The 10,551-nt window shown below is 30.7% G+C and overlaps 1 protein-coding gene across 1 annotated transcript; it reads left to right on the forward strand.

Moving 5' to 3' along the window:
• The first annotated feature begins 164 nt into the window (after positions 1-164).
• On the forward strand, positions 165-10,519 carry LOC146533826 (uncharacterized). Its single transcript, XM_085193800.1, has 10 exons — positions 165-179; positions 476-707; positions 2,716-2,858; positions 3,651-3,835; positions 5,089-5,186; positions 5,703-5,938; positions 7,072-7,307; positions 7,423-7,529; positions 7,603-9,445; positions 9,585-10,519. The coding sequence occupies exons 1-10, from the start codon at positions 165-167 to the stop codon at positions 10,492-10,494; spliced, it is 4,005 nt and encodes a 1,334-aa protein (XP_085049926.1). The 3' UTR covers positions 10,495-10,519.
• The last annotated feature ends 32 nt before the right edge of the window (positions 10,520-10,551 follow it).

Here is a 10,551-nt window from a genome sequence, read left to right on the forward strand (position 1 = left end):
TGACATTTGGTGCAAATTTAAATATTATATCAATCATAAAGTAGGTTACATGTTAAATTGTAGTAAATAAAAGCGAAAAATATAGCAATTACAAGTGTAAAAATAATATAGTACCAAAAATGTAAAAAAATATTTGTTAACAATCGCTATTGTGGCGTAGTTAAATGGATGTTTATTGGGTGTTGAAATTATAAAGAGAATGTATAAGATTTTTACTTTATATTTAATCATCTCTTGCCTATAAATAGAGCATTCTCTTAGAAGACCTCATTCTCTACATTTGGTGCGTTTTAACAAAATTTCATTTAAAGCTGCCAATATTTTCTATAAAAATTCCTCCGACTAGAAATCCACTGAGCATGCTATCTAAGGCAGACATTTCCGAAAATAATAATAATTGATTTGGGTAATTTCCTTATATTAAGTAACAATTTATGTAAATTCCATCAACAAATTATACGTTTCCCGAAAACAGGCGAGGTACCAATCTCTAGTGGAGGGTAGCGAGCCCCTACAGAGCTACTTGCACAAACGTTTAGCCGAGAACCTGAACAGTGAAGCGGCGTTGGGCACGGTGTGCGACATCGCACAGTGTGTACAGTGGTTAAACTCTACGTTCCTCAGCGTGCGCGCGGCGAGCGATCCCAAGAGATACCTTGGCCTGCCGCACGCTGCGCCAGCGCAACTTATTTCTAAGAAAATAGAAGGTAAGTTTTTGTTACTATTCTAGATAGAGTTGGCTGTTTCTCTAATATTTTATTTATAGTTTTTCTTTTATTCCCTAATTTACCTCTTGCTTTTAGTACCTATATGTACCTTTTGATTAGTTTTTTTTATATTTTACACATCTCGTATATATCAGAATAAACAAAGTGACCTAAGGCTAAGTAATTCTCTGCTCTCAACTTTTCAACAAATTAAATGATAGGTATATATTAACAGTACTAAATACTAAAATAATAAACACATAATAAAATTATATTTAGTATAAGTTTAGTAAGCGCAATGCAAAAGCGAAAATATTACCTATTATTACCTATTTTTCTGTAATAATGTTTATTAAGCGAACTTGAAGTTAATCTGTTGCGGCGGTAATTAATACTGTACGGATGGTATTTAAATATTATATACAAAACGTAAATAACAATAATATTTTACGATAATACCCATGTGTTGGCAATATTATTTTAAGAAACTTAAATAAATAACATTTAATTTCTTTCCATTTAGTTATGCTTATATATGATGATCTCGTATTATGTTTGTTTATTGTTCAATATTAAAACATGAATAAAATATATTTAAAAACATATCTGAATCTATAAAATAATTAATATACCAACCTATTAATTCAATTTGTGTGGTATTTATTTATAGATTATGCTTAGTAATAAAATTTAACGTTGATTTTTATAATTACAACGTTATACATAAAAATCCTGTAATAGCATCACCATGACGTTTACGGCCTTGCTAAGTAGGTAGTTCCGGATCGTGATGGATGAGTCTTGAGCACACGTAGCTCCTTGCGAGATAAATGCTATTTATATTAAAAGGTGCAATATAAAAACCGATAGGTTTAACATGCGTTTTATATTAATATATTTATTATGCAATTTAAAGTAAATCATTTGTGTGTTAAAATTTAATGAAATTCACTATTTATTTTGTTTCAAATTAAAATATATATGTATTTAATGTAGGCATGTACATTATATTTATTGTCACGATAATTATTAAAAACGTTAAGCTTATACAGAAGGTGCAAAAGGTGATTAGCAACATTAATATATGAATTCATCTTTTTATTTTTAAATAATTATATGTACAGATATTCCATAAAACTTATTGAAGGTACCAACATAAAAACCGCTAAAAGCTTATTTTAAAATGTTTGTTAAGTAGAATCTAAGTATGTACATATTGCCCTTTACCCATAAACGTTGAAAATGTCATCGATGCGTTTAACGAACGTAAAAATCACGTCGCAGCGATGACGAATACGCTACTCATCTTTATTTACAGTACGGCCGACGAGTCGTGACCGTCCTGAAGTTTCTGATCATTTACGCATTGTCCACACGGAAGGAAAAAAAAATATAGTAAGAAAAATACTAAAACCAAATCTGTAGTCATCTACATACAACTAACTTCAGACATCCACGACTCGTCGACCGTATTATAATTTATATAGAGAATCGTGTGAATACGACGAATTTTTAGATAATTAGCGAGAAATCATAAATATATTTTACGGCTAATGAGTAAATAATTACTGTAGCCTCAATGAATTCGTTGAATGTCCTTCATGGTCGCATAATATATGTATGTTAGGATTTTTAATTTGAAATATACATAATATGCAATATTTTACGCAATTTGTCAGTGCGCGAAGTTAAAAGAACTATGTGTTATTATTTTTTTTCTCTTCAGCTTCATGCTGTATACTGCAATTAGCAGGTTAGATAGAGGGATAGTGTCAAGACACTCCACTTTCTGCCGAATTCTGGAGCTCGCTTTGCCTTGTTGAGACACACACCGAGCGAAGAAATGAAAAATATTAAATATTTCATTCCCCCTCATGGGAATCGAACCATCCTGTCTCGTTTACAGTCACACCTTTGTACCCCTGAATCAGGACTGGGCTGTCGGTTTACTTTTAATATTGTAGAAAATGCAATAAAATGAAGATGTGTTGTTTTCTATAATTTCTAGAGTTATGTGTAAAAGCAATGAATGGATTGGCAACTGCGGGTTTAATATCAATGGACGAAGCGTGTTGCATAGAGTCAACAGAAGCTGGTCGACTCATGTCCATATATTATCTAGATTTAGAAACTATGAAGCTCATAATGAAGGTGCTTACCTTACTAGTATTCATTTACAATTTATTTTTTCTTAAGGCTTTATTAGGTGACGGATAATTAAAGCCCATGTTGGCGACACCATACTGTTTTCATTTGCATTTTTGGTATTAACATTCAGGATATCGAGGGGTGACCTCATCTGCCATCTCTGTTTAGTATTGACCTTATTTTGCATAGTATGTGTACATCTTCAACCAAATTGGCATTAATTGCTACCTATCAATAGTTACTATTTAATATGACGCGAGCGTAGTCTTTAATTACTTTACAATATATAATTCTAGTTATTTAATCGATTATTTAAATGTTTAATATTACCAATCTTTTTATGAATTTTTGGAGATTTATTTTAGTTATTGTTTAACAATATCACGGCGTAAAGCAAGATGACAGTAAAAATCCAGCCTTTTTGGCAATGATTATATTTTTTTACTTCACACGCTGTGTCCCGTACTAGCAGAGTTGACTTAGGCATTGGGAACCTAGTAGGTATAAAGACATTCCGTTCCCCGCGCACCATCAAATTTTTGGCCCGTATTTATAAGCCGCTTTCAAGTCTGGGATAGATCTTGAGATGCTGTTTTCATTCACAAATTATACATATATCTATGAAGAAGATAACGGTGGCGGAGTGGTGTAAGTAGGGGAACTAAATGCCACTCTTTGTTTTGATATAAGAGCGAGCCCTCGTGGGAATCAAAATCGAACCCACTGCCTTAGCGCTGTTCCGCTTCGCCTTGTCAAACTTAGTATATCATTTCATCCTACTATTAATATAAACAGTTAGAAGGATCGGAGTCGTTAGAGCGACTGCTCTGGCTGATATGCGAGAGTCACGAACTATCGGATATGCATCTGCGCGTGGACGAACGCAGATGCCTTAACTCTTTGAACAGGAACACAGCGGCCGCGACCATTCGCTTTCCTATGAAGGGCAAGATTAGCAGCAGGCAGATGAAGTTGAATTGGTTAGTCTATTATATATTTATTTTTAATTAGTTTTAAGACTTATACGACTTACTAAGTCTCATATCTTAAATGTTAAAAATATATTATGGTACATTGGCAAAGTGATTTGTGCTCAACTAGCACAGTCTAGATGTCATAACTAAAGAACTGAATTGTACTAAAATAATTATATATATTTTTTGTACATTAACAAAACGCAATTAAGTATGTGAATAGTAAATAGAATACAGACAAATGACTCTGATATAATTTCTGAATAATTATGTTTTTTTATTTTTTTTTATTAGTAGATGGGTACTATATCACTACAATACAGACACTTGGTCGTACCTACCCTTTTTATCTTATTGAACAGGCGAGACCACATTTGTCGCAAATAAAAAAGATATGGCTTCCTAGAGATGACTGAATAATTACTTTTTAAAATAAAAATATAAACTTTACGCCCTTGAAAATATAATTAGCTAATTTTCATATAAATGCTTCCGTGTCATTTGCGTTTTCATCGCACCTTTTTCTGCTCAAGCGCTATCATAACGTATAATAACGCATCAATTACAATCAAGTTATTGTTGAAGGATATTAACTTTTCATGATTCTTTATAGTGATTGTGGGATGTAATGTGTAAATATGACCTAGAAATTTACACATCGTAAATATAATTTGCTATAATGTCTTTAACCTTTTAAGGGGTCTTAAAGGGGGGGTTCCTGCGGAAAAAGTACCACATTCTGTACAAGTATGTATATGTATCTATATCTACATTAAAAACTATTTTTTTCTTGGTTTTTAAAACATAATGAAAGTGACGAACGTAGCGACATTTTAATTTTGAAAATTACTTTTTCCCTGATAAGTTGTTTAAATAAAAAAATGTAAGAATTTTTTAATAGCTATCTATAGGTACCATAAAATTCAATTATAGTCTTAAAAGAAATAAAAATATCACCAAAAAGATTTTCCTTGTCAAAGTAATAGAGGCTTTTGTCGTAGAGAAAAGGAAAGATGGACTTATTGACTTTCCTAATTTATTTTGTAAAGTGTTTGCATTGTTAAATTACTTAAATAGATATATTATTATGTCAAAGTACATATATCTATTTTATATTATATTTATATTGATTTGAGTTCAAATATGTTTAAGAAAAGGTTCTGATATAATGTTACAAAGTATTGTAGTTGTGGTTGTATTGTAGTTGTATTTATAACAAATATTAAGTGTAAATTATTACAGTATTTTATTTCTTGTAGCGTAATTCAAGCAGTGCTCGGTTGCTTGACAATTCCGGATCCGTCACTTAACCAAGAGTCTATGAAGATTATGAGAATTGTTGATAGAGTATGCAAGTGTAAGATTGCTTCATTTTCTTAAATTTATAAGTAAATCTAAATATAAAAATAATTTACTATTAAATGAGATGTAATTTAGTAATAAATGATATGGAATTCCTTGTTTTCAAAATAGAGATAATATATACCATATTATCTCTATGAAGCATGAATTAAACAAGGTATGTATCGATATATTTGACTATTACACATTTAATTATATTTTGGCATTATTATTCAAATTAGATTTTAACAAAATCGCCAAAATATGAACCGATTTTAACAAGTGGGAAATGTCTATTAGGCATACTGGACATATGAATGTCTTGTGGTTGTATATCAAAAGTAGAGTATAATACCCATAGCTACAGTAAATTATATATAGCACGGTTTTTGCCAACGAAATGTAAAAGATATTTCAATAGGTAACCAAGGAAATAATAAAAAGACAAAATAGTCATAAAAGTATTATAATTTATTTTTTTATAAAAACTACCATGACAATGTTTAGCAAAAAAATCTTATGTATTTTTCAGGTTTAGTATACTACGTGACACGCCCAAATTTTATATCAAAAAATCCAAAATTCTATTCAACAATATTAAATTCTTTGATATTAGCTAAATGTGTGTACGCACGTTTATGGGAAAATTCTGCGTATGTCAGCAGACAGTTGAAAGGAATAGGGCCAATATTTAGTACTCTACTAGCATCCGCTGGAAAAGTTAACTTTATGTTACTAGAGGAAAGCCATCCACGGGATTTGGAAAGAGTTAGTTATCATTATTATTGTTATCTGTATCACGCATTTAATGTCCCTAGCAGGATAGGCAGAAGGCGACGTGTTAAGAACAAAACAGCTTGTTACTAAACAAAGACATGGAATAATTCAATCACTCCAGTGGGAATCAAAGTCATAACTTTCGCGTTACTGTTAACCGCCACGATTACACACTTAGATACTGTGCGGCTATACCACGCTCTCTATACGTACATTATTATTAAATATATTCTATAACATAATTTTATTACTTATCAGGCTCAATAATCATCAGTGACTACTCATCATAAGTGACAATAATCATCAGTGACAGATAATAATAATCAGTGACTCAATCGTTTTAAATAATTTCAGTTTTACGCTATACCTATCCCGCATCCCCCCATAAAGCATTGTGGGCGGATAGATCTTAGTGCTAAGACACACCGCTTCCCCCTTTCCGCCGAATTCTGGAGAAATTACGTGTTGAGTGGCAGAACTCAAGGCTGCGCTTTGCCACGACACCATTAAAGACATGTTACATATTTCTTTTCCTCGAGTGAGTTTCGAACTCACACCCCGTCGCGTTTACAGTCACACACTTGCGCCACGACTGGCCTCAGTTAAAACAGTTCAAAGTGATTTATTTGTATAATTAGTAACATACAGGTTTCAAGCATTACTTAACATAAATATGTATCAAAATTAAACTTTTGAGACTTAAATTTATAACTTAACTAGCGGCCCGCTCGCGCTTTCACCCGCGTGAACTATGTTATTATTAATTTCTGTCTCCATGACTACGTCCTAGTGACGTCTATGCAAAATTTGAGACTCCTAGCATTTGTAGTAACGAAGTTTCATACAAACTTTCGACCCCAAAAACAACCCCTTAGAAGTCGAATATTGCTAATTCCCGTCTTAGCGAGTACCTACGTCCTATAAGTAACTCCTATGCAAAATTTGAGATTCCTAGCACTTGTAGTTTCTGAGATTTCGTGATGAGTGAGTGACCTTTCGATTTTATATGTATAGATTAGTTACTTACATAAATCTATTAAAACAGATATTAAACTTACATCTACATAATTTCATACAGACAATGGCTTCTATTATCAATATGATTTTTTTCATTTTGTATGTAGATTATGAACAAAAGTCCGCCAGTCGGTAATATAATAAGAAGACAAGTAAGCTTGCTTCCGAAATATTGTCTTACTACTATGCCAGTAGACGATAAAACAGTTGAAATAAAATTATCTTTAACTAACCACGCACATTTATCAGAAAACATGAATGATTTAACAGCTGGTGTAAATCATAAAAGTTTTATTGTAGCTGGGGATACAGAAAACTATTTATTGTATTTGAATTCTTTTAAGTAAGTGAACTAATTTTAACTACTTCTATATTATAAATTTCATTTAATTTGTGCATTTTACTTTTACATATGTATGTAATTGTGGTTGTTCTTCAGTAGTTTCTATATGTTTCAGAGAGACAGATCTAATAAACTTATATGATGGATGCATTACGTTCCAAATAACTAGAAAGCACAGTACTGAACACGAGATCCTTGTACATTGCATCAGTTCAACTTATGGTATGGTTTATTAAAATTGGAAATTAATTTTCAAGTAATAACTACATTTCTTTAATATATTTTATCTTTACAGTTGGTATCGATGAACACTGTATATATTCGTTTAAAGATATAAATCCTTTTTCAAAACCTAATATACAAGTCGGTAGTAACTTGTTGCTTAATAAGACTCCTCGTAATGTTGACACTGATGATATATTTAAAAAAAGGGAAAGAAAAACGAAAGATACAAACGTTACACATTGCAATGAAAGAAAGAAACGAGACCTTAAATTCGTTGAAAAATTTAACAACCTCAAAGACTTTTTTGGACAAACATCTAAGAATATGAAACTTGATATAGACAAAACAACAGAAATGTCCAGTAGAATATTAAACAATTTGGAACTGAAACAACAGATTAATAATAATATTATGAACAAAGAGTTAGAAGTGACTGAAAACTTGAATGAAAGTTTTGAAAATATTTTTGCCGAAGAATTCAATGATGATGATTTTGTTGATGACGATAAAGTTAGCGATATCCTGAAAGAAATTGAAAATGAAATAAATATTGATAAAACCACAGTATTAGACACTAAACATATAACAAATTACAAAACATTACCATCATCCACCCAAAAGAAATATATTCCTAACATAAATAATGCAAAACGAAAAGTTTTTGCTCGTAAAAATAATTTTAATTTCATAGATAAACTAGATACGAAATCTAATACTAACAACGATAACATCAATAGTACTGATATTTACAAAGAAACGGGTTTTAATAATGCTATCAAAGGTCACGTTGAAAAATATTTACAGAAAGCCCATGATTATAATAGTACCAAAATTGATTTGATCAATTTGGTTGAACCAGAAGAATATTACAAAGATGTGCATAAAGTAAATATAAATAAAACTCTCAATGAATCTCAAAGTATAGAAAAAAATCAAATTAATAATGCAGACATGAAACAAATGCCACTCGAAAAAAAAGAAAATGAAGTTAATAATGAAAACAAAATACAAATATCACCACCTCATACTATCCAATCAGGCATGGTAGACAATTTACCTGCACATGCAAATATTTTTAAATCGATTGAAGCTGACAAAAATAATTTTAAAATAGTATCTTCTGATACATTTAATAAACACGAAATGATAGGCTTACAAGCTTCCGAACTCTGTAGTGGTAGTAGTGATATCTTAGTTGTTGATAATAATTTTGAAGGAACTAATTTATACAACGACCATGCTTTAATTGGTTACCCTTTAAACTTACAACAACAGAAAAATAATAAACCATCAAACAATACACTTTCCGAAGAAAAACCCAATTTCAAAAATAGTCGTAACTTTGAAAATATTATTACATCGCACAGTTCGGAGATTTATAAGCAAGAAGGGAATCAGATTATACTTTTTAGCCAACCAGAATATGAAAGCAGTCATACAAATAACAATAACGAAAATTTAGAACATATAAGAAAATATAAAGCCAGCCAAACCCAATTAATTAACATAACATCTGAAAACAACAAACAGAAAGTTCAGATTATCGGTAAATTAAAAATCGATGTAGACGTTACTGAGATCGTTCATAAGAATGAATCAAAACCTAACATTGATACTGGCATTGATAAACGTAATATTAAGTCTATATCTCATATTCCTTATATAAGTACATCTCACGATAAAAACACATCAGCACGAGTAGATACTTGTGATAATACAACACAATTGTCCAACAGAACATTGAAATATGTTAAGCCAGATCAACAGACCAATGACAATTTGAACAAGACAAATGATTTGGCTGAATTAAATAACAAACAAAATATTACTTTCCCACCCAATAATGATGAGCCTATTAAAGAAAATCTATGCATTAAAGATATATTGCAGAAATATAAAAATAATGCAAGAAGGTAAACCATTGTTAATTTATCATTTTAGATTACTTTTTATATTTTTTAAATGTTCCAAAAAAATTTAAAATATATGTTACAGCATTTATTTAGTTTATATAGATAAGACAAATCCTAAATTACTAACTAAATATTACAGGTCAAACAAAGAAAATAGATACATAAGTAAAGTACAAGTTAACGCGCAAAAAGAAGGTAAAGACAATATACATCCAACTAAAATAAACCGAAGGAAACTAAGAATTGGCGATATTGATAAAATTCAGATAGATTTACCACTGTCGTTAATTGGTGCAAGCCAAAGTTCTTCAAATAAATATCCTAATACAGAGTCAAATGAAACTGTAGAACGATCGGATTTAGCTCAAAATAATGAACATATAGAGACTTGTAATAACATTGACATTAATATATTCAATAAAAATAACTTCAATAACGATAATAATGAAAGTAATAAAATTAAAGAATATTATTTTTTAAATCAAAATAATGAACCTTTACAGATTCATACAAATAACAGTCAATTGATGAATGAAAGTAATATAATAAACGATATTACCTTATTAAACGATACGGAATTACCGTCTTTAGATTTGACATCAGAGGATGATAACTCTGAATTTGATATTAACGCCATATTAAATCCAAAAGCGTTATTACAAACTATGCACACAGAAGAGGAACTTTTACCACCGCCGCCACAATTTTGTGATAATAACACGTATTCACCTATTCGTTTTTCTCAACAAGAAACTAACTTTGAAGATTTTCCAGAATATAGCGATGTACATGACGACATTACAGATGATTTTGAGGGAAATGAGAGCGTATTTCTTCAAAATAGTGATATTGAACTGACCCCGTCTAGAGAAATTGAGACATGTTCGCCATCACGTGTAATATTTTCCCCATATTCAAGTCCCAAGCATTCGTTTACGATGATGCGTAAAAATTTTGTCGAAAACACCAATAATTTAGTTTATCCAAATTCACGTCGAGCTAAGTTGTCTTATTTCAAATTTAAACGTAAAAGTATGTTAAGGAAATAATGGTTCTGTATGTTAATGCATTAAAGTTTATTTTACTAATTATTACTTTGTATTACT

The sequence above is a fragment of the Heliconius melpomene genome, chromosome 12 (genome assembly GCF_056956725.1).
Source record: "Heliconius melpomene rosina isolate 202511_hmr_F chromosome 12, ASM5695672v1, whole genome shotgun sequence".
Classification (NCBI taxonomy): domain Eukaryota; kingdom Metazoa; phylum Arthropoda; class Insecta; order Lepidoptera; family Nymphalidae; genus Heliconius; species Heliconius melpomene.